The sequence below is a fragment of the Myotis yumanensis genome, unplaced genomic scaffold (genome assembly GCF_028538775.1).
Source record: "Myotis yumanensis isolate MYYU_CA2020_CCGP unplaced genomic scaffold, mMyoYum1.0.hap1 SCAF_1, whole genome shotgun sequence".
Taxonomy (NCBI): domain Eukaryota; kingdom Metazoa; phylum Chordata; class Mammalia; order Chiroptera; family Vespertilionidae; genus Myotis; species Myotis yumanensis.
The window spans coordinates 109888154-109913377 of NW_027223752.1; the positions used below are offsets into that span (position 1 = coordinate 109888154).

Sequence of the window (25224 nt, forward strand, 5' to 3'; positions counted from 1 at the left end):
GGGTAAGGGCTACGCCCTCCATCTTGCCCCAGGGTAAGTGCTCCATCTTACCTTGGCCACGTGTTTGGCAAGGAGCTTCTTCCCGGAAGTCTAAGCCTCTGCTAGCCACACCCAAGAACAAGACACCGACTTGTGCCTGGCCAATCAGCAGAGCACAGTCCTTTCTCCTCCCCTTACTCCAACTCCCCCTATATAACCCGTCTCCTCACAGAGTTATCTCTCTCTCTGCTTCCTGCTGCTGTGTCGGCAAGGTGGGGGAGCCGAGCTAGCTCAAATAAAGACTCTTATGCTTTTGCATCGGACATGGCTGGCTCCCTGATGTGGTTTCTTGGGGATCCTGAAATCTGGGCATAACACCTCACTTTTCCCCTTTTGGTGTCCCGTTTTCTCTTACCCTATTCCTGCTTTAGATTTTCCCAATTCCATCTTTTTACCCCCTGTCTAATTCCACCCTACTTATATATCTTATTTCCAATCCACTGCTCTAAATCCTTATACACCTATTCTCTATCCTTCTTCACTTTCCAAACATTTTTTTTCTCTTATCTTTCTATTGTTTTCTTGATTGTTGAATATATTGGGGTTTTTTTTTTTATTTGTTTGTTTGTTTTGTTTTGTGTTTTTTCTTTTTCTTTTTTAGGACTGGTTGTGAGGTTGTTTTGCTTTTTCTTTTTATTTTTTTTCTGCTGGTTTTTCCCTTCCCTCCCCGGAAGATCCCCCCCCCACCCCGGTTATTTTTGTGCTTCTGTTTTCCCTCGCCCCTCTTGATATTATTGGTGGTTTGTAGTTTGCATTCATCTCCAGGGATCTGTTGCTGGAATTTGTTGAGATTAGTGGCAGTTCTATTGGAGTTTGCTCCTCATACAAATAGTCTCTTCCCTGCTTCTACTTCATTCTCTCTTTTCGCTCTTTTTTTTTCTTTTTTTACCCCCTCCTTTTTCCCAATTATATTTTTGCACTCCTTTTTTGTTTGTTTTTTTCTTATTTTTCTTTTCTTTTCTCTCATTTATCTTCTTCTCTTCTTTTCTTCCTTATCCCCTAATTCTCTTAATTCGGGTGGTCACCTTTATTTGGGGTTATTAATATCGTGAATATACTTGTGTTCAGTGCCTGGTACGTTGTGCCTTGTTGTGTTGTATTTTGTGCCTTTAAATCAACGCAGCAGATCCAAGCAACAGCAGCCCCCTGATCACCGCACCCTCCTGATCACCACACCCTCTGTCTGAGGAACAGCAGCTGTACGTGAAGCCTCCCCCCACCAGCCAGAAGAGCCACCACAGCTGTGACCAGCACCCACCAGAGGAGCTGCTGCCAACTGGGAAGCAGCTGCTACCACAACTGTCCGAGCAGAAACCACAACCCAAGGAGCCCCTGCCACCCAGGGAGCAGCCACTGAACGACTCAACATCTACATATGTCAGCGAGATCAAACATGGGTAGGCAAAGAAACCCCCAAAGGAAAGAAAAGGAGGACTCGCCAGAAAAGCAGCTAAGTGATACAGAGGCATGCAACATGACAGAAAAAGAATTCAGAATAAGGGTCCTAGAGTGCATACACCGGACGGAGGAAAAAGTCAACAACTTATTCAAGAAGCAAGAAGAAACAGATGAAAAAATCAACAGCTTATGCAAGAAGCAAGAAGAAACAGATGAAAAAATCAATAACTTATGTAAGACCCAACAAGAAATGAAGAGTGATATAGCTGCAATAAAAAACACCATTGAAAGCATCAACAGTAGACTAGGAGAAGCAGAGGACCGAATTAGTGAATTAGAAGACAAGGAAGCAAAACACACCCAAACTGTACTGCAATTGGAGAAAAAAATTAAAAGACAGGAGGAGAGCCTAAGGGAGCTTTGGGACAACATGAAGTGAAACAACATATGAATAATAGGGGTGCCAGAACAACAGAAAGAGGAACAAGGATTAGAAAACCTATTTGAAGAAATAATATCAGAAAACTTCCCTGAGGTGGGGAAGAAAAAGTCACACAAGCACAGAGAGTCCCAAACAAGGTGAATCCGAAAAGACCCACACCAAGACACATCACAATTACCATGGCAAGTGTTCAGGACAAAGAGAGAATCTTAAAGGCTGCAAGAGAGAGACAGAAAGTTACATACAAGGGATCTCCCATTAGACTATCAAATGATTTCTCAACAGAAACACATTAGGCCAGAAAAGAATGGACGGAAATCTACAAAGTGATGCAAAGCAAAGGACTGAATCCAAGGATACTCTATCCAGCAAGGCTATCATTCAAATTTGAAGGGGAAATAGGAAGCTTCACAGACAAAAAAAAGTCTAAGGGAGTTTATCACCACCAAGCCATCAATGCAAGAAATGCTAAAGGGACTGGTGTAAAAAGAAGAAATAAAAAGCTCAGAAAGAAAACAGCCACACACAAAAAAAGAAATGGCTACAAACAAGTACCTTTCAATAATAACTTTAAACGTAAACGGACTAAATGCTCCAACCAAAAGACATCGAGTGGCTGAATGGATAAAAAAAAAACATGACCCATACATTTGCTGTTTACAAGAGACCCACCTCAGAAGAAGGGACTCACACAGACTGAAAGTGAAGGGATGGAAAAATATCTTTCAGGCAAATGGAAAGGAAAAGAAAGCTGGGGTAGCAATACTTATATTGGACAAAATAGACCTCAAAGTGAAGGCCATAACCAGAGATAAGGAAGGCCACTTCATAATACTAAAAGGATCAATACAACAAGAAGATATAACCCTGGTAAACATTTATGCACCCAATGCAGGAGCATCCAAAAAAACTCCTGGAAGATATCAAAGGAGAGATCGACAACAATAAAATCATAGTAGGGGACTTTAATGCACCACTGACATCTCTGGATAAATCCTCTAGACAAACAATCAGCAAAGAAACAGCAACCCTAAATGACTCACTTGATCGGATGGACTTAATTGACATCTTCAGAACACTTCACCCCAAAGCCATGGAATATACATTTTACTCAAGGGCTCATAAGACACATTCAAAAATAGACCACATATTGGGTCACAAACAAAGTCTCCCCAAATTCAAGAAGATTGAAATCATACCAAGCATCTTCTCAGATCACGATGGCATAATATTAGAAATGAACTACAAAAAAAACAACCCAAAATACTCAAACACTTGGAAGCTGAATAGCATGTTATTAAATATTGATTGGGTTACCAATGACATCAAAGAAGAAATTAAAAGCATCCTGGAAACTAATGACAATGAAAACACAACAATCCAAATCCTATGGGAAGCAATGAAAGCAGTCCTGAGAGGGAAGTTTATAGCTCTACAGGCCTATCTCAAAAAGCAAGAAAAAATGGTAGTAAATCATCCTACTCTTCAACTCAAAGAATTAGAAAGAGAGCAACAAGAAAACCCCAGAGTGAGCAGAAGGAAGGAGATAATAAAGATTAGAGCAGAAATCAATGAAATAGAGACCAAAAAAACAATACAGAAAATCAATGAAACCAAGAGCTGGTTCTTTGAAAGGATAAACAAGATTGACAAACCTCTAGCCAGGCTCACCAAGAAGCAAAGAGAGAGGACCCAAATAAACAAAATCAGAAATGATAGAGGCGAAATAACAACAGACCCCACAGAAATACAAATGATTGTTAAAAAATACTATGGACAGCTCTACTCCAACAAACTAGACAACCTGGAGGAAATGGACAAATTCCTAGAAAAATACAACATTCCAAAACTCAATCAGGAAGAATCTAAAAACCTCAATAGGCCAATAACTATGGAAGAAATTGAAGCAGTCATCAGAAAGCTTCCAGCAAACAAAAGCCCAGGGCCAGACGGCTTCACAGGGGAGTTCTACCAAACATTCAAGGAAGAACTAAAACCTACCCTCCTCAGACTACTACAAAAAATTCAAGAGGAAGGAACACTTCCAAGCTCATTCTATGAAGCCAGCATCACCCTAATACCAAAACCAGGTAAAGACATCACAATGAAAGAGAATTACAGGCCAATATCCCTCATGAACATAGATGCCAAAATCCTCAACAAAATCTTAGCAAATCGGATCCAGCAGTACATCAGAAAGATCATACACCATGACCAAGTAGGATTTATCCCAGGGATGCAAGGATGGTACAATATACGCAAATCAATCAACATGATACATCACATAAACAAATTGAAAGAAAAAAACCACATGGTCATATCAATTGATTCAGAAAAAGCATTTGACAAAATCCAACACCCATTTTTGATAAAAACTCTCAGCAAGGTGCGAATAGAAGGATCATACCTCAACATAATAAAAGCCATATATGACAGGCCCACAGCCAAAATCATACTCAATGGACAAAAACAACACCATTTCCCCTAAGAACAGGAACAAGACAAGGATGCTCACTCTCACCACTCCTGTTCAACATAGTCCTGGAAGTATTAGCCATTGCAATTAGACAAGAAGAAGAAATAAAAGGCGGAGAATCGAAGATGGCGGCATAGGTAAACACCGGAGACTGCTGCCGCAAACAACCACTTCAAAAATACAACTAAAAGACGGAACGGACATCAACCAGAACCACAGGAAGGCTGGCTGAGGAGAGACTCTTCAACTAGAAGGAAAAACAACAGCATTACGAGGCTCAGAGGAGGCGCAGTGTGGAAAATTTAAAGGTGCGGTGGTGCGCGCGCAAAGCGGGCTGGTGGCTGAGGGCGCAGTTGTCGTTTTCAATCAGGAGGGAGTCTCAGACTCTGGGCTACAGATCCGGGCGAGTCTCTAGGGACCCAGACTCAAACGGGAGAAGCGGGACTGGCTGGCTACAGTCCCTCCGAGGTTTGCAGCGGTTGCTGGGACAGAGAGGCAGAGCCCCTGGGGACAGACTGAGAGCAGCCATAGCTGCTCCCTCCCCCCGCCCTGTTGATCCCGCCCCACCCAAGCCCAGCGCAGAGCCATTTGCCAATCGCCTCAGGCAAAGGCTAGATTAGCACCTCCCTAGAGGACAGAAGTTTTCCACACAGCTGATTCCCACAGCCAGTCGGCCTGGTGGGCAAATCCCTCTAGTATTAACTACAACAATTAAGGCTTAACTAGTACAAGACTGCGCACAAAGACCACAAGGGGGTGCACCAAGAAAGCATAAAAGATGCGGAGACAAAAAAACATGACAGAAATGGAGGATATGGAGCTAAAAATCGCAATTTTGAGGGCTTGCAATAAACTTGAGCAGAGCCTCACGAAAACTAATGAGACCCTCGATGCTACGATAAAGAAATTAGAAAGTAAGCATACCCGGACTGAAATAAAGAATATTATACCCAATAGCAGACCAGAGGAGCACAAGAATCAAACCAAAGATTTAAAATTCGAAGAAGCAAAAAACACCCAACTGGAAAAGCAAAATGAAAAAAGAATCCGAAAGTGTGAAGATAGTGTAAGGAGCCTCTGGGACAGCTTCAAGCGGACTAATATCAGAATTATAGGAGTGCCAGAAGATGAGAGACAGCAAGATATTGAAAACCTATTTGAAGAAATAATGGCAGAAAACTTCCCCCACCTGGTGAAAGAAATGGACTTACAGGTCCAGGAAGCACAGAGAACCCCAAACAAAAGGAATCCAAAGAGGACCACACCAAGACACATCATAATTAAAATGCCAAGAGCAAAAGACAAAGAGAGAATCTTAAAAGCAGCAAGAGAAAGAGACTCAATTACCTCTAAGGGAATACCCATACGACTGTCAGCTGATTTCTCAACAGAAACTTCACAGGCCAGAAGGGACTGGCAAGAAATATTCAAAGTGATGAATACCAAGAACCTACAACCAAGATTACTTTATCCAGCAAAGCTATCATTCAGAATTGAAGGTCAGATAAAGAGCTTCACAGATAAGGAAAAGCTAAAGGAGTTCATCACCACTAAACCAGTATTATATGAAATACTGAAAGGTATCCTTTAAGAAGAGGAAGAAGAAGAAAAAGGTAAAGATACAAATTATGAACAACAAACATGCATCTATCTGTTGGGGACCAGATGTAAGCTGGCAAGGTTCTTGCACCTGTAGGGGCTAGCAAGGCTGGGATTCTCACCTACACAGTTTTCCCAGACTTGTTTGGATGGCGATTATCAGTAGAATAAGAGTAACATCAGTAGAATGAGAACAGCCTCTCATAGCTTACTAAGAAGTCTGTAATTGTTTACTGAGATATGCTGTATTGAGAACTTGTCCTTCTGCTGTGTCCTTCCCTTAGAGATTAAGAGGAACAAAGAATACATTCCTCTTGCTAGACCTCCTATTCAGTGTGTTATGTATAAATAGTATTGTGTAGCTAATAAAGTTGCTTCAGTTCACCAAGAGAACTGGGGTCCTCCCGATCCCGCTTTCCTGTCTTTCTTTCTTTTCTCAATTCCCACCTCCCTGCCTCAGCCCGGCTCAACCCTGTCAGGCTGGCCCTGACATCTATCAACAAGTGAATCTAAGAATCAAGTGAATAAATAATCTGATGTACAGAATGAACTGGTGATTATAATGAATCAGGGACATAGAAACGGAATGGACTGACTATTCTTGGTGCGGGGGGGGGGAAGGGGAATGGGAGATTCGGGAAGAGACTGGACAAAAATCGTGCACCTATGGATGAGGACAGTGGGTGGGGAGTGAGGGCGGAGGGTGGGGTGAGAACTGGAAGGAGGGGAGTTATGGGGGGCGGGGAGAGGAACAAATGTAATCTGAACAATAAAAATTTAATTAAAAAAAAAAGAAATAAAAGGCATCCAAATTGGAAAAGAGGAAGTAAAACTGTCCTTATTTGCAGATGACATGATATTATACATACAAAACCCTAGAGACTCCATCAAAAAACTACTAGACTTAATACATGAATTTGGCAATGTAGCAGGATACAAAATTAACCCCAAGAAATCTATGGCATTTCTATACACCAATAGTGAACTTTCAGAAAGAGAGATTAGAAAAACAATCCCATTTACCATCGCACAAAAAAAATTAAGCTACCTAGGAATAAGCTTAACTAAAGAGGTAAAAGACCTCTACTCAGAAAACTACAGGACGTTGAAAAAAGAGATAGAGGAAGACATAAACAGATGGAAGAACATACCGTGTTCATGGATTGGTAGAATCAACATCATTAAAATGTCCATACTACCCAAAGCAATCTATAAATTCAACGCACTTCCCATTAAAATACCAATGGCCTTCTTCAAAGATCTAGAACGAACTCTCCAAAAATTCATCTGGAATAAAAAAAGACCCCGAATAGCTGCAGCAATCCTGAGAAAGAACAAAGTAGGTGGGATCTCAATGCCAGATATCAAGCTGTATTACAAAGCCACTGTTCTCAAAACTGCCTGGTACTGGCACAAGAACAGACATATAGATCAATGGAATAGAATAGAGACCCCAGAAATTGGCCCGAACCAATATGCTCAATTAATATTTGACAAAGGAGGCAAGAACATACAATGGAGCCAAGATAGTCTCTTCAATAAATGGTGTTGGGAAAATTGGACAGATATATGCAAGAAAATAAAACTAGACCACCAACTTACACCATACACAAAAATAAACTCAAAATGGATAAAGGACTTAAATGTACGACAGGAAACCATAAAAATTCTAGAAGAATACAAAGGCAACAATATCTCAGACATATGCTGAAGCAATTTCTTCACTGATACAGCTCCTAGGGCAGTTGAAACTAAAGAGAAAATGAACAAATGGGACTACATCAAAATAAAAAGCTTCTGCACAGCAAAAGAAACCATCAACAAAACAACAAGAAAACTCACTGCGTGGGAAAACATATTTGCCAACGTCATATCTGATAAGGGCCTAATCTCCAAAATTTATAGGGAACTCATACAACTTAACAAAAAGAAGATAAACAATCCAATCAAAAAATGGGCAAAGGATCTAAATAGACACCTTTCAAAAGAGGACATTCAGAAAGCCAAGAGACATATGAAAACATGCTCCAAGTCACTAATCATCCAAGAGATGCAAATCAAAACAACAATGAGGTACCATCTCACACCTGTCAGAATGGCTATCATCAACAAATCAAAAAACGACAAGTGCTGGAGAGGATGTGGAGAAAAAGGAACACTCGTGCACTGCTGGTGGGAATGCAGACTGGTGCAGCCACGATGGAAGACAGTATGGAGTTTCCTCAAAAAACTGGAAATGGAACTCCCATTTGACCCTGTGATCCCACTTCTAGGAATATATCCCAAGAAACCAGAAACACCAATCAGAAAGGATATATGTACCCAGATGTTCATAGCAGCACAATTCACCATAGCTAAGATCTGGAAACAGCCTAAGTGCCCATCAGTAGATGAATGGATTAGAAAATGGTGGTACATCTACACGATGGAATACTATGCTGCTGTAAAAAAGAAGGAACTCTTACAATTTGCAACGACATGGATGGAGCTGGAGAGCATTATGCTAAGTGAAATAAGCCAGTCAATGAAGGAAAAATACCACATGTTCTCACTCATTCATGGGTAATAGAGACCATTATAAACTTTTGAACAATAATAGATACAGAGGCAGAGCTGCCTCACACAGATTGTCAAACTGCAGCGGGAAGGCCGGGGAGGGTTGGGGGGCAGGAGAGAGGGGGGTAAGAGATCAACCAAAGGACTTGTATGCATGCATATGAGCATAACCAATGGACATAAGACACTGGGGGGTAGGGGAAGCCGGGGTATTGACAAGGGCGGGGGGAAAAAAAGGACACATATGTAATACCCTTTGTAATGCTTTAAGCAATAAAATAAATAAATAAATAAATAAATAAATAAATATAAATAAATAAATAAATAAATAAAATAAAATGTGTTCATAAATGTCAATCTAAGGAATACTGGTCACTTATTTTATTTTGGTTATTATTGGAAATTGAGGCTTCTTAGAGCTAAAAGTTCAAATTAAGTTGGGAGAAATTATATGTTGTGAAAATAGAATACATGAGGTATGGAAATTCATTTTTGAGGAAAAAAATTCATGTGTTTTCTCTGCAAAATTAGTAATTCAAATTATGCTATGGTCTTTATGTGTATGGTCTTTATGTGGTATGTTTTTGTCTGTGTATTATGTGTGGTAAATTTTCAGCCTCCAGATGGCATTACTAGGATATAATCTCTTATTGGCCTAATAAAAAAAAAAAGATTAAATACTTATGTAAATTAAGCAGAATTCTGTGGTCTGGATAAAATTTTTAATATTAAAACAGATTTAAATTTGATTAATTTAGAGTTATTACTATAAAATATGTTTTTTCCTAGAGTTGCAAAGAGCTTCTGACATAATCTTTGGTCAAGTATATTTGACAATATTTCCAAAGTTTAAATTTTAAGACTTTTTAACCGAGAGATGACTCTGAGTCATCCCAATAGACCCTTGGATAACTCAAGGATTTATTCTCTCTTTTAAAAAAAAAAAAATATATATATATATTTTTATTAATTTCAGAGAGGAAGGGAGAGGAAGAGAGAGATAGAAACATCAATGATGAGAGAATCATTGATCAGCTGCCTCTTGCACGCTCCCCACCGGGGATGGAGCCTACAACCCAGGCATGTGTTCTTGACTGGAATCGAACCCAGGACCCCTCAATCCGCAAGCCGACGCTCAATCCACTGAGCCAAACCAGTTAGGGCTTATTCTCTCTTCTTAAAAGAAATCTTTTTAAACTAAATTAGGCTGATTTAATATACTTGAAATTATGTGGGAAGCTTTGTCAAATAAAAATTAATAACAACTATGTTCTATTTATATACACATATTTTGTTAAAATGAATGTTATAGAAATTTCAGTCTGCTTCAAAAAGAAACTTGCAAAGATTCAGAACCAAGTTCAAACAGGAAACTCTCAGGGGTAGCAGGTGTCCAGTCAGGGACACCAGGCAAGCCAAGAGTGATTCCCTGTTGGGGGGGCATCTGCCAGTGATACTCTAGGTATTTGTGTTTCACATTTTGGGAGTTGATGAATTATTTTCAAAGCTCAACACACATACCCCTTGCAATAAGCCATGTGACACATTTTAAAATCTTACATATTGTTTGTTCTTTATATGCTGAAATTACATATTGAATCTAAATATATACAGATTTTATATTACTCTCTATGTCATTTTACAGTAATTATTATTTACCAAGAAATTGTTGTCTTGGAATGTTATATCTTATAGAAAATCAAAGTTTTTTTATCAATTGCATTATAATAAAATCTATAACTATGCCACTTTTAAGTTTTGTCATTCATAGATAGTCATTGCTTTACTCTGATGCATTTGCATATATATCTTTAGAAAAATCTGTGAAAAGGACTCTGACCTACTCTAATTTGCAGGCTTCTAAGCAGGTCATATCTTTGAACTGGATGAAGATTTATAGAACTTCAAGGAATAACTCTGTTCAAAAAAAATACTGGCAAATAATCAGGATAAAGAAAAGTAGTTATGGGACTAACTGAATTGAGAATAATTATTCTTATGACGCTGTTAAAAATATTGTTGATTTTAAATCTTTTGTTTCCCAAATATAAGGAAAACTAAAAGGCAGACATTCTGCATTGTAGGAACTAACAAATTATAACATTCATTTCACAGTACTCACAGGAGACAAAGATTCAAAGACCACAACAACCCAGAGATTTTTGACTATTGGGAAATACATTAATTAAAGACTCTCTCTAACAATGTTAAAGGAACCCTACCTTACCAGGTACCTAACCAGGAATGGACATCTGCCCCTGTCTCTTACACTTGCTTTCATCTCAAGGATGAGAAGCCGCCTACTACAGAGGAGATAGACAGTTATCTCAAAATATTAACAAGGCCTGTATGCTCACAAATTGATGCTGCTCAAACCTTGTTCTTATATTACCAAATTGTTATTAATTGAATGTATATAAATAATTTTATTATTATCCTCCTTAAGGTTTCCTAGTGGAAACAACATCTGTCTCCTCAGTCCTCTACCCTTATTAGACAAAAAAAAAAAAAAAAAAAATTAACTTGGGTAGCTGCTAATCTTTCCCACCTACTAGACAATGATATTCTGATTATCAGCTATGATAATGAAGTTAATGTTTTGCCACACATTGGTGGTCTTCTACTATCAATATAAGCTTTGGTACAAATTTTAGGCTATATCTATTATAAAGGACCTATCTTGGACAAGCCCCTCCAAGAACACCTCCCTAATAATTCCCCTGGTAGAATTATATATGGATCTAATCTAGAGGAGTATTTTAGATGAGTATTGTCTAAATATAGGAATGGATAAAATTAACTGCCCAGAAGAAAAATTAGAACTTCTGGGTAATAGTAGATACTTGTTCTCCTCTGACCCTTCCTTGTCTAGTATTAGACATTTTCTGTTCCTAATCGGTGTTACTGGTTTAATATTGTTACTTTTGTTCTGGGTAAGTAAATGTTATATTAGATGCAGAAAAACAAAACTTAACTCAAACAGCAAAAAGACTTGGATAATGATGGCTCAAAATTTAGAAATGATCCAGAATACTTTTTAATAAGGGCATACTAGTATAGGATCTGATTGCCTCCCATTTAACTGCCTTTTATTTTGAATAATAATTCTACTTTTGAATGCCATCTAAGGTTATGGTCTTGCCCTATCCCCAGTGGTCTACCCTGTTCAGCAAGACAAATGCTGACACTGAGACTTCCTAGGAATGAGTCTTCCTAGCATCATGGGACTCCATTATTCAACCAAAAAAGTTGGTCATCAATGCATCCTTTGGATTTATTTATGGTCAAAAAGGAGAAGTGTGAATGAAAAAAAAAGGCCACATGCTAACCTGATTAGCCCAGGGAAGGCCTGCATGGCAGTCTTGCAAACTCAAAGACCTAAACTAACCACAAAGGATGGTCTGAAATTAAAACTTTAACTAAAGGCATTTATGGTGGGTAGTCATGTCCTAGACCAGTATCTTCTGTAACAGGGTCAATCTTTACCTTAACTGAGCTTATTGTCTTTTTGCATCTAAGATAACATATCCTTGAAATGTCAGGTTAACTTGTAACTGCCTTTTTTTCTGGACCCCTCAGGGCACAACCAAATGCCCTGGGCACCAGAACAGATACCACAAATTCCTTCATTGTTGTTGTTATCATAATTGTTGACTGTTAACTATCTTGTATCCACCTAAGTAAAATAAGTATGTGTCTCATTTTACTTTTTTTTTTAACACATATTTTATTGATTTTTTACAGAGAGGAAGGGAGAGAGATGGAGAGTTAGAAACATCGATGAGAGAGAAACATCAATCAGCCGCCTCCTGCACACCTCCTACTGGGGATGTGCCTGCAACCAAGGTACATGCCTTTGACCAGAATCGAACCTGGGACCTTTCGGTCCACAGGCCGATGCTCTATCCACTGAGCCAAACCGGTTACGGCTCATTTTACTTTTTATCCAATCCCAGAGGCTTCCCAGCTTTGCTTTCTCCCGCCTGTCTAATCTATCACCAATGAATTTCATGTAAACCACCTAGGTCTCTTCCTCTGGTTGCAATGTATAAAAATAGCTGAAAAACTGCCATTCTCTGGAGCAGCAGTCGCCAACCGGTGGTCCACGGATCACTGGTGGTCCATGAGGTCTGAAAGGTTGGTGACCACTATTCTGGAGAATTATCCCAATCCATTGAGATTCTGCTTCCCAGCAATTGTTGACAGTTTGGCTCAAATAAACTCACAAAAATTCTTTACAGATTTGAATGTTTTTACATTAACATTACTTGGTGTAGTCGGCAGGATTCCAAAGAAGCTCACCCAGGACCATCCTGCAGACCCAGACATGGTGCTAGAATCCAGCAAGGAACCCATTGAGCCCGCCGGTACCCTGCCTATTGGGTGAACTTGGGTGAGTTGTCTCTTGGATCCAGATCCTTCCTTGCTTTTGGTAGAGGGTCTGACTTTATTTGAGCCGTATTTTAAAATCCTTGAGGTGGAACTAAGGTTAAGTGTTGACAGAACCTAGGCCAGGGGTGGGCAACCCCTGGCACGCGTGGCAAACATGGCACGCCAGTAACTTTTGCTGGCACGCAAAACCCTCTCTTATAATCTTCCATTTACAATTTTTTTCTTAATATCGACTTTTATTTTTCAGATAAATTCAGTGTAGGTGCATCTTAGATAAATAAATAATTTTACATAACAAGTTATCTTAAAGACCATAGACATGGCTGACTTTGAAATGCAGTTGATTGAATTTCAGAGTAGCTCAATTTGGAAGCAGAAATTTATTGACCTTAGAGTTGACTTGGAAAACATTGAAAAAAAGCGATTAGAGACAGGAGTACCAAAGAGAAGTGTCGAAAATGAACTATTGAGGACTTGGAATGCCATTCCAGAAATTTTTTTCTGTTTAAAAAAACTTTGCAACAGCGTTACTCTCCATGTTTTCATCCACATACGCTTGTGAATCTTTGTTCTCAGTGATGAATTTTGTTGTCTCATAATAGGAGTAGCCTGATGGATGAAAGTAGTAGCTCATGCATATCTCTGAAGGTCACAAAATATAAACCTGATGTAAAATCTCTGTCATCAGTGATGCAGCAGCAAAAGTCCCACTGATAATATCAAACAGAGTCATAAAGTTTTCTGTCGGACTATCAGTGTACATTAAAAAATAAAAGTAGCCCTAGCCGGTTTGGCTCAGTGGATAGAGCATCGGCGTTCGGGTCCCAGGTTCGATTCTGGCCAAGGGCACATGCCTGGGTTTCGGGCTCCAGCCCCAGTGTGGGGTGTGCAGGAGGCAGCTAATCAATGATTCTCTCTCATCATTGATGTTTCTCTCTCTCTCCTTCTCCCTTTCTCTCTGAAATCAATAAAGATATATATTTTGAAATAAAAAAATAAATGTATTTTTCATCATCATATACTGTGTTTTTGTCGCTCGAATGAATTTTATTATTTCTTCAAGGTTCTTCACATACGTACACCTTAAGAGATATCAAGTAGGTGTAACATGTTCTCAAAAAATTAGGGTTGGCAGGCAGAAGAATTTTGAGTCAGAGATTTTGCTGGTTTTGGCATGCACTCACAAAAAGGTTGCCCACCCCTGACCTAGGCTATAAGGTGAGACTGGAGAAAAAAAAAATGGGTGGCTGGTTTTGATTTTGGCTTTTCAATTGGAATTGCTTTTTGAGAGTCTGAGCAAAAATACTTCACAGTATAAATGAGAGCTGAACTCTTTCAGTTCTGAAGATAAAGGGCATATCCTCCCTCCAGTCTGATTTTCAGGTGTTCTTAGGTGACTAAGAATCTTTGTGGAAGTGTCAGACGTGGAGAGGTAAGATTTTAGCAGGCAGGTATGGAAAATTAATGAGAACATGGAGTGAAAAAGAATGGAAAATGTAATCCAAGGCTAAGGACGCAGGACTGAGTATTCTCAGGAACACATTTTTAACAATAAAAACTTAACTTTCCTTTCTTGTTTGTAACATCTGGGGTTTTGCATGGCTTTTTTATGGTTTGCAAACTCTAAGATCCTTGAATAAATTTTTATCATTTATTTCTAGCCACCAGACTCTCTTTTTGAGTTCGTTCAACAAGTTGCTCGTAATGTTAAGGTAAAAACATTCAAACCTGTAAAGAATTTCTGTGAGTTTATTTGAGCCAAACTGTTGACATTTGCCAGGAAGCAGAATCTCAATGGATTGAGATAGTGCTCCAGAGCAGTGGTTCTCAACCTTCTGGCCCTTTAAATACAGTTCCTCATGTTGTGACCCAACCATAAAATTATTTTCATTGCTACTTTGTAACTGTAATGTTGTTACTGTTATGAATTGTAATGTAAATATCTGATATGCAGGATGGTCTTAGGTGACCCTGGTGAAAGGGTCATTCGACCACCAAAGGGGTCGCGACCCACAGGTTGAGAACCGCTGCTCCAAAGAATGGTGGGTTTTCATCTATTTTTATACATTGCAATCAGAGGAGATGTAGGTGGGTTATATGAAATCCATTGGTGATAGATTAAACAGGCGGGAGGAAGCAAAGGGGGAGGGCAACTCTGGGATTAGATAAAGAGTAAAATGATAGACACATACTGCTTTTACTTAGATGGATACAGGATAGTTAACAGTCAACAATTAACAATAACAATAACAAAGAAGGAATTTGTGGTATCTGTTCTGGTGTCAGGGCATTTGGTTGTGCCCTGAGGGGTCCAGAAAAAAGGGCAGTTACAAGTTACCCTGACATTATCGTAGATGCAAAAAGACAATAAGCTCAGTTAAGGTAAAGATTGACCTTGTTAGGGAAGATACTGGCCTAGGAGGTGATTACTCACCATAACTGCTTTAATTACAGTTTAATTTCAGATCATCCTTTGTGGTTACTTTGGGTCTTTGAGTTTGCAAGACTGCTATGCAGGCCTTCCCTGAGCTTGTCAGGTTAGCATGTGGCCCCTTTTGTCCACAATACAAAATGAGAATACTCTATAAACTTACTGTTAGGGCAGAAATAGAATATTGGGGACTAGCTATAATTATCTAATCTAATAATAGACAAACATGGTAATTGACCATACCTCTGCTCGCTTCCCATTGGCTAATCAGCAGGATATGCAAATTAACCCAACAAAGATGGCGGCCAGCAGCCACGCAGCTGAAGCGAGCAGGAGGCTCGCTTGCTCCAGTGATGGGGAAGCCAAGGTTCCCCGCCTGCCACGGCCCCGGCTCTGAGCTCCACTCTAAGCAACAAAGTTGCAATTATAGAAGCTAAACAAACCCCAGATACCTGCTTTCAGCAGGCCCTGGCCTCGGAGCTGGAGAGGCAACAAAGTTTCAATTATAGAAGGTAAATAAATTCCAGAATAAAAAGAAAAAGAAAAAAAGGAGAGGCTGGGAGTTTCCGTCGCTGGCTTGGCCAGCCGGAAAATGGCCCTCAGCCCCTCACCCAGACTGGCCAGGCACCCCAGTGGGGACCCCCACCCTAAAAGGGGTGTGGCCAGCCTGAAAACAGCCATCAGCCCCTCATCCAGGCTGGCCAGGCACCCAAGCGGGACCCCCACCCTGATCCGGGACACCCTTCAGGGCAAACCAGCTGGCCACCACCCGTGCACCAGGCCTCTATCCTATATAGGAAAAGGGTAATATGCAAACTGACCCTAACAGCAGAAAGACTGGGGATGACTGGTCACTATGACACACACTGACCACCAGGGGACAGACGCTCAATGCAGGAGCTGCCCTCTGGTGGTGAGCTCCCACATGGAGGAGCTCTGCTCAGCCACAAGCCAGGCTCATGGCTGCCAGTACAGCAGTGGTGGTGGGAGCCTCTCCTGCCTCCTCAGCAGCACTAAGGATGTCCGACTGCAGCTTACTTAGGTCTGCTCCCTGCTGGCAAATGGACATCCCCCGAGGGTTGCTGGGCTGCCAGAGGGATGTCTGATTGAAAGCTTAGGCCCAATCCCTCGAGGAGCAGGCCTAAGCCAGCAGGTGGTCATCCCCCGAGGGGTCCCAGACTGCGAGAGGGCACAGGCCGGGCACAGGCCCTCCAAGTGCACAAATTTTTGTGTACCGGGCCTCTAGTCCTACTAATAAAAGCCTAATATGCAAATTGACCAAACAGCAGAATGACCGGTGGAACGACTGGTTGCTATTACGCACACTGACCACCAGGGGGCAGACGTTCAATGCAGGAGCTGCCCCTAGCCTGCTGGCCTCAGGCCAGCCAAGGTGGGTGCCAGCGGGGGACCCCCCAATCACCTCACCAGTCGCCCAGCAGAGGGAAGCAACTGGTGGCGGTGGCAGAGGGAGGGGCTGGCAAGTGGGTGGCGCCAGGCTGGCCAACACGGGTGCCCGTAGGCGCCCCCCCAACCGCCCCGTTGGTTGCCCCACAGACCAGCCCTGATTGCCAGCCAGGCCTAGGAACCCTACCTATGCATGAATTTTGTGCACCGGGCCTCTAGTCCTATATAATAAAAGGTTAATATGCAAATAGACTGAATGGTGGAAAGACCGGTCGCTATGACGGGCACTGACCACCAGTGGGCAGACGCTCAATGCAGGAGCTGCCCCATGGTGGTCAGTGGACTCCCACAGGGGAGTGGCTGCTCAGCCAGAAGCTGGGCTCATGGCTGGCGAGCGCAGCAGTGGTGGTGGGAGCCTCTCCCACCTCTGCAGCAGCGCTAAGGAGCAGTGAGCTGAGTGGTAAGGAGTAGGCAGGCGGTAAAGAGTGAGCTATCCTGGACTGCGAAAGGTTGCAGGCCGGGCCGAGGGACACCCCCACCCCAACCCCAGTGCATGAATTTCGTGCACCAGGCCTCTAGTAAGAAATATTAATCATGCTCTGTTTACCATGATTGCTCTGTTCTGATTAGAGAAAGCACATTCTAACCTGGCTGAGCATTGTATGCCCTCGGATATGGGAGCTAACATCAGAATAGAGTCTATCCTCCTTTTCCAAGGACTGCCTGTCATTATGGAAAAATTTACAACCTTGTGGCTAAAACAATCTAGTTCTGGATGTACCAAACCTTTGCAAACCCCCAGCCCCTATTGACTCTGCAATCACCCCAGCCCACATTGCCTGCAACCTGTAACCACTGTACTTGCCTACTTTCCCATGCATGTATTTCTTACTTTCCCACGTAATCTTTGTCCCTCTACCCAATATAAGCAGCTGGCTTATAGGCAGGGGCAGAGCAGATTTTTGTGGATGACCTGCTGCTCTACCATAACAATGGGCATTATTGGAATAAATGCTCATGTATGATTTAACCCTGTCTCTGCTTAATTGGCTCAAGTAGTGACAGGCAGCCTGGACCCATTGATTGTCCAGTCACAGTACTGCCCTTCTTTATCCCTGCTATATCATTTTAAAGTTTACTATAAATTTTACTGTAAGTGTAAATATTAGAAACCGAAAAATCAGTTATTGGCATTTCTTAAGTGCTTGAATTATTCGGAAGGCCTTGACAGCAGTTTCAAGCGTGACATTTTTCTGATTTCGTTTTTCCTGAATGTAAAGAGGCTTATTTTTAGGCTAAAAGCACTGCTTTTTGAGGGTCTACTCTGCCTAAAGATAACTTAGTATGTTCTGAGTACACATAAATGGGTTCCTAGTTTACATGTGCCTTATTTACAGCCCCAGGTTTCCAGTTGATGAAAACAAAACTCTCCTCCCTTACAGGCAGAGGGTTTTCCTTGCTATCACTGTCTTCCTCTCCACTGGCGCATCTCCAAGTGGGAACCATGGCTGTTTCTCAGCCACACTGACGCACAGACAAGGCCACCACGGCGGTGGGGGCGGCAGCAGACTGAGTATATGGGAGGCCAGTCGGGTCTCCCGAGTCTCGCGTCCAGTGGGCACCCGCGCCCAAGGGCGTTTCTCAGGAAGGTGGACACTGCAGAGCTGTGAGGGAGAGGAGGCTCCTGAGATTCCGCAGGATGCGCGTCCTGGCGGGAGAGACCCATGACACTCGCGATCTCGGCTTGGGGTCAGCAACTACCGACAGGTTCGTATTCAGGTGATTGGATTTCCGGCACGCGCGGCGAAAGCTTCCGGTTCCCAGCCTCGCCCTAGGCCCCGCCCGCGACTCGGTCTCTCTCCTTGCTTCGCCCCCTGGCCAGGTCCTCCTCCCCCCTGAGGCCCCGCCCCCTTTCCGGTCCTCCTCTCCCCCCTGAGGCCCCGCCCCATGACCGCTCCTCCTCGCCAGCCTGAGGCTCCGCCCCTTGGCCCTTCTCCCCTACCCTCGTTCCATTTAATTGTTGGATTGTCAGCGCCGCACTCCCGCAAGCGGCCGGCAGGTGGCGGAGTTCGAGCTTGGATTTTTCCGACAGGCGTCCCCCAGGAGGCGGTCGCGGAGCTGGGGAGGGAAGGGCGGGGCGCGCGCGCGCGCGCGGACGCAGTTCGTGCGGCTGCCGCGCTACTTTAGGTCGGGATCAGTGGCGAGGCCGCGGCTGCCGCATCAGAGCTGACGTGGACGACGTGGGGCCGCCGCTGGCGCCGCGTTGCTGGTTTGCGGTCCCCACCTCCTCGCGTCCGTAAGCAGTGACGAGGCCGCTACGTAAATCCCTTCGCGGTGGGTAAGTGGCGCGCTGGTCCGGACTAGAGACTCAGGAGCTGGGACGCGGCGCAGGAGGCGGAGGCAGAAGGGAGGAGGCGGGGCCGAGCCCAGGCTGGGGCAGCGGGTGCGGGGCAGCGGGCTTTCCGGGCTCTTCGGGAGGCCTCCCCGCCGGCCCGGCTTCCGGCCCCGGTCCGCTGCCTTCGTCCGCTGTCCTCGTCCGCTCTCGTTCGCCTCTGCGTTGGCGGTATAGCGGCCCGGAGCGTGGGGCTGCTCGCCTGCGCTCAGCCTGACCTCTTTGAACTTGGTACACGTTGGAAAAGTCTTTCTGGAAAAGCCTTCTTGCTCTGAGCGGTCCTCTGAAAAGAAAGAGGAAGCAAGAAGTCAGGACGATGGTTTTATTTGTCACAGCTGACCATGAGTAGCACCCGTGTCCCTGTTTTATGTGCTCAGTTGGGATATAAATTAACGTTAACCCGTTTTTTCACCGAAACTTGAATCTGAGGGACGTCGCTTTTGACTCATTTTGAGCCCCAGACATGATCTGATGAGATAATGCGAAGAAAGCAAATCCGCCTTAAATCGCGGTTTTTCTTACTGTTTACTTTTGATTTTTGTCTTTTTATGGCCACCTAGTAAGGCTCCCAGAACATGCTGAACAGGAAATAAATTGTTAACATAGCTCTTTATTCTACTGCTATGTCCAGTCTACCGGAGCCCTGAATTTGAAATCACCTACCTGTTTCTGCACTGTCAGTTTCCGGCCAAAAATTCTGACTTAAGGATCAGCTTGAAAGTCTGACTAAAACTGAGAGCCTCCTCCAACACTGCGGTTTACCTACATGGCTTGCATAGAATTTCTTTTCTGCTTAATATGTGGGGCCTCGGAGAGTGCAGCCACCTTCCCATGACATAAATAAAAATCTAGGTGTACAGCGACAGAGGTGCAGTGTGAAAATTGTATTAGATTACGTTAATGACTCATGTTCTCTATTTTAGGTGCCACAGTTTTCTCTCAGTCTTTATACTCTTTTTGGGTGACAAGCTGCTTTCCTTTCATAAGTCAGTAGTCTTTAAACCTTTGACTTAAAGTAACTTTTTTTCTCCAAAGGAAGGCAATTGCAAACAATGCGTTTTGGCCAATGAATACTATGTATTAAAAACTAATGTTTACGGAACTAGTACTTACTGATCCAAACATAACTTTTAAAGAGATATTTAAGTGGATGTGATCCTGGATGAGTAAACACTGAAAGCATTGTCATAGAAAGTGTTGATTATTACTGAAAACATTTTTGGTGAATTTGTAAATAGATCAATGTTAAGCATATGTTTTCCCAGTGACTTTCTGGTCAACCTGGAATTGTTTTGGTGAGTGTGAAGCTGTAATTACAGTTTTGTGTACATATTTTTGTAAAAGTATATGAATAAATTTTTATTGGATATGGAAACTCCTAGGAGCTATTTAATCGTTTTGTTTTTGCATTGTCCTGGAAAGGTAATGAAATTTGCATCTGATGAATTTAACAAACTCCAGACTCCATAAATTACTCTAGTTTCCTACTGAGGCAAGTCATTCCATGATTAAAATATGAGATATTGTTTAGAGTGGTGGCTATTTCATAGAAAGTAGGGAAGAGTTCAGATTATTAACATGTATGTATAAGGAATCCTGACTAAATCTTTACCAGTGTACACATGTATTTCTGATTCTGACTGTTTTCCCCATCTTGATATTTTCTGCAAGTAAGTACACTCAAACCTCAGTTCTCAAAGGTCTCCCACCTCAAACAATTCGATTCTCGACCAAGTTATACATGAAAAAATGCCAGGTTAACTTTGATTCTTGACCTAACAACCCTTTCGTGCTGATGTATCAGCATGACAAAAAGTGTCTCTCGGGCCACAAAGGAGAGAATGTGCTACTGTGAGGCAGTAAACAGCTAAATCTTGCCTGATTAACATCTCAGGAAATTGTGCTGTGAACTTTTTAATTTGCTTTTGTTTCTGGTGAAATGGATGATTAGCACAATTTTAAAACATAAAGAAGCCATCAAGAGTGTTAATGTTGCTAAGGGTGTGAAAGAACCGATAACAATGATCACAGGCAATTGAAGAGGTAGAAAAACTGTTGGTGATTTGGATAAACCAAAAGCAGTTAGCTGGTGTCAGCTTTTCTGAGGCAATGATACATAAAAAAGTGAAGATGCTATATCTGACTTCCCGAAAGACCCCTAGACCCAGTGCAGAAAGTGATTTGGTTAAGGTAGTAGCGGTAGTTTGATAAATTTAAGAAAGTAAGTATTTGTTTATAGACTGAACTGTACATTAGACATGTACTGTATATAAGAAAGGTTAAAAACAATCATTTAGGGGTCTGGAATGAATTAATTCAATTTACATTATTTCTAATGGGGAAACGATTATTCGGTTTTTGAACAAATTGCTTCTTGAATAGCCTCCCAGAGGGATTAAATTGAAAATCGAGTTTCTACTGTATTGGGCCTGAAAATTAAGCCATGTTTATTGCTGAAGTGGGTAAAAAAGCACTCAAATGCCCTGTTCCATTTAGATAGACTTAAAAACATAAACAAAAAACCTGAACAATGCAAACACTTAACACCTGAACCATTGATATTTGACATTAAGGAAATAAGCCTGAAATGTTGCCTTCTGTTAAGTATTTCTACTTTATTGAACTGATGGATTCCATATATAAAAGTCGACTTTGAGAAGAGTTATTATTGTGCACTGAATGTTATTTCAATATTTTTAATACAAATATATAGATTATGAAAATGTAGATTTCAGGGAAAGTGTTTCTCACCCGTTTCACATAGGTAGATATAAACATTTAAAATCATTTTGTTAATTTCCTTTTAAAGAATACATAAGGTATTTAAAATACTTTTACCATAGGAACTTCTCAATAAACAGTGCTGTTAAAAGTAAACACTTTAACCTCATGGGTTTTCTTTCTTTCTTTTCTTCTTTCTTCCTTTCTATCTTTCTTTTTTTTTATGCTCTCGGATATCCAATAGAGAATAAGGGAGAATGAGGAGGAAAACCTAAGGATAACATTAGTGGGAATTTATATTGATATTATTCATGAAGACACCTTGAGTCTTATTGGTATAATTCAGTTATAGCAAAGTTTAAAAATAAAATATTTTGCACATCTCTTCACTGGCCTTCCTAAGAGTGTTAGAGGAAATTACTGGCAAGGTGTAAGTGAAACAATTTTGAGGTAAAGCATCGGCTAGGAAGTTATATGGGAGTTTTGCTTAAAGAAAGTTTAAATAAACTGTCTCCCCAGTGATGGATGATGCTTGTCTCCAAGGAAATCTTACTAGCAACTCTTTTGTGAGGTTCTTTTGAAGCCTGCCAGTTCTCCTAAAATAGGAAGCATCTTTATACATATTTTTCTGAACAATGTACAACCAGACCAATTAATTGTTAAAATAAAATCCTGTGAAATTTTGACAGTGGGCTAATGTGATTCTAATATTTTACTTTGAGATTTTCACAAACTCAAGTTTCTTCAGTTATCTTAGTGAAGCTTTTTTTTTTTCAACTCGGCAGACTTAAAATTAGACCATCCTAACTCACAATGTCAAGTATCATAGTTCTGTTCATAATCTCAAACAACCTCATTTTTTTCCCCATTGAGTGCGTGGAAATGTTTGTGTTTTTTTTAAATCCTCACCTGAGGATTTTTTTTCATTGATTTTCAGACAGAGTATAATGGAGGAAGGGGTGAGGGGAGAGAGAGAAACATTGACATGAGAGCGATATCAATTGGTTGCCTCTTGTACCCACCTGACTGAGGATGGGGTCTAACTCACAACGGAGGTATGTGTCCTTGACTAGGAATCAAACCTGTGACCCTTGGGCCCTCCGACCGATGCTCTAAGCACTGAACAACTGGCTAGAGCTGTTTTGTTTTGGCTTAGGTTTTTTTGTTGATAAATGTTTTAAGCAGGATTTTTTATGGTAGCCTTGGTTATGATGAAAGCTTCTGTTTCTGCAAAGATATAGTTTATTGGGGCAACTATATCTTGCATAAAGACCAATGTTACTGTATATAGATGCCTGTTAACGTAAAAAAACCCAAACCTGTAAGGAATTTTTGTGAGTTTATTTGAGCCAAACTGTCAACAATTGCCTGGAAGCAGAATCTCAATTTATTGAGATAGTGCTCTGGAGAATGGCAGTTGGGTTACATGAAATCCATTGGTAATAGATCAGGGAGGCGGGAGAAAGCTAAGTGGGGAAACCTCTGGGATTGGATAAAAAGTAAAATGATAGACACATATTTCTTTTACATAGGTGGGTTCAGGATAGTTAACAGTCAACAATTAACATGGTAACTAATAGTGAGGGAATTTGTGGTCTGCACACTGGTGCCATTTGTTGTACCCTGAGGAGTTCAGAAAAAGGAAGTTACAAGTTACCCTAACATTCCACAGGTATGTTATCTTAGATGCAAAAAGACAATAGGCTCAGTAAAGATTGAAGCTGATCTTTGTCAGGGAAGATACTGGCCTAGGACATGACTACCACTAAAAACTGCTTTTTAATTAAAAGGTTTCAATTTCAGACCATCCTTTGTGATTACCTTAGGTCTCTTGAGTTTGCAAGGCCATTATGCAGGCCTTCCCTGAGTTAGTCAGGGTAGCATGTGGCCCTTTTTCATCCACATGCTACTCTTAAAATTGCTGGAGGAGTTACATTTAACTTATTTAGGCATGTTTTTGCATCTAGAAAGATACCGGTGTTGTTCAAATACACAAGATAGGACCAATCTAGGTAAGTATAGTAACATTGTAATTAGTTTCTGAACTTTAAGGTAACTCAAATATCTTATCTACTCTTTCCCAGCTTTACTGGTTAGTAGTCATTACAGTGGTACGTAATGTATAGACAAATGTTTTGAAATGTACTTAAAATGCAGTAATGAAGCATGCCATTGAAACATAAAACTCTACAATGACTCTAGTCCAGCAAATATCTCTCCCAAGAGATTTTAAATTTTATTGCTCTTCATGAAGTTAGTAGTAGTGGTGGGGGTAGTGTTGGGGGTGTAGACCAGGATTATTTGAATTTACTTACTTTAAAAAATATGTTTTTATTGATTTTAGAGAGGAAAAGAGAGGGAGAGAGATAAATACATCAATGATGAGAATCATTGATCAGCTGCTGCCCACACATCCCCTATTGGGGATTGAGCCTACAACCTAGGCATGTGTCCTGATCAGGAATTGAACTGTGACCTCCTGGTTTATAGGTTGACACTCAACCACTGAACTACACAGGCTGGGCTGAATTTATTTTTCATTTTCTCCTTTAGCTGCCCATTCTGGTATTGTTTGTGAAAAAGCCAAAAGCAGGAACCAAGTGGGGAATGGATTGAAAAGAAAGATGCTTGAATAGTTAATCCTTTGGTGATTTTAGTAGAGTTAAGATTTCTTGTATAGTAGGTATCTGAAGCAATTAAGTTGGAATGTCCCTAAATCTATACTAGAAAGCTGCCCAATTTTATGTATGATTCATGTAAAAAATATTAAGGACAATGTTTACAAGTGTTTTAAGTAACTGTTTACAACCATTGGCTACCTCTATTCTTACACAAAAGTATAGATCACTTGACAGTCATGCTAATTTTGCTTCACAAAGATTACAAACTTTAAAACTGCTGTAATTTCCTTCTACTACAGTCTCCCTTTGTTTTTCTTATGCTCATCACCTTGCTTGAAATGCATAATAACCATAGGCTCATCCCTATCAATTTCAAATACACACACTTTGGAATTATTTGTCTTCTAGCTAGCCCTGCTTCTTCCAACTTTCTAATCTACTTAGTTGAGAAAGACCAGCTTTACAATATGAGCTTCATATTCTTCTTCCTTGATCTTTTAAACCTTACTTGCTATTTTTCTTTTTCTTTTGTTAAATATATTTTTATTGATTTTTTACAGAGAGGAAGGGAGACGGACAGAGAGTTAAAAACATTGATGAGAGAGAGAGACATCAATCAGCTGCCTCCTGCACACTCCCCACTGGGGATGTGCCCGCAACCAAGGTACATGCCCTTGACTGGAATCGAACCTGGGACCCTTGAGTCCGCAGGCCGACGCTCTATCCACTGAGCCAAACCGGCTAGGGCTT

General features: G+C 41.3%; 2 protein-coding genes across 11 annotated transcripts in view; one reads left to right on the forward strand and one right to left on the reverse strand.

Annotated features, from left to right (window-relative positions):
- The window catches only part of LOC139020067 (general transcription factor II-I repeat domain-containing protein 2-like), a 36453-nt gene extending 17380 nt beyond the window's left edge, over positions 1 to 19073 (reverse strand). For both annotated transcript variants that reach the window (XM_070429648.1, XM_070429655.1), the window contains exon 1: positions 18743 to 19073. In XM_070429648.1, coding sequence (XP_070285749.1) covers positions 18743 to 18753 — 11 coding nt within the window. In that variant the 5' untranslated portion in view covers positions 18754 to 19073. The remainder of the gene's footprint in view (positions 1 to 18742) is intronic.
- CREM (cAMP responsive element modulator) overlaps positions 18902 to 25224 on the forward strand; it is a 103804-nt gene continuing 97481 nt past the window's right edge. For 6 of the 9 annotated variants that reach the window (XM_070429635.1, XM_070429496.1, XM_070429505.1 and 3 more), the window contains exon 1: positions 18902 to 19078. The gene's annotated coding sequence lies outside the window, so the exon portion shown is untranslated. The remainder of the gene's footprint in view (positions 19079 to 25224) is intronic. The other 3 variants (XM_070429534.1, XM_070429591.1, XM_070429626.1) reach the window with 2 other exon arrangements.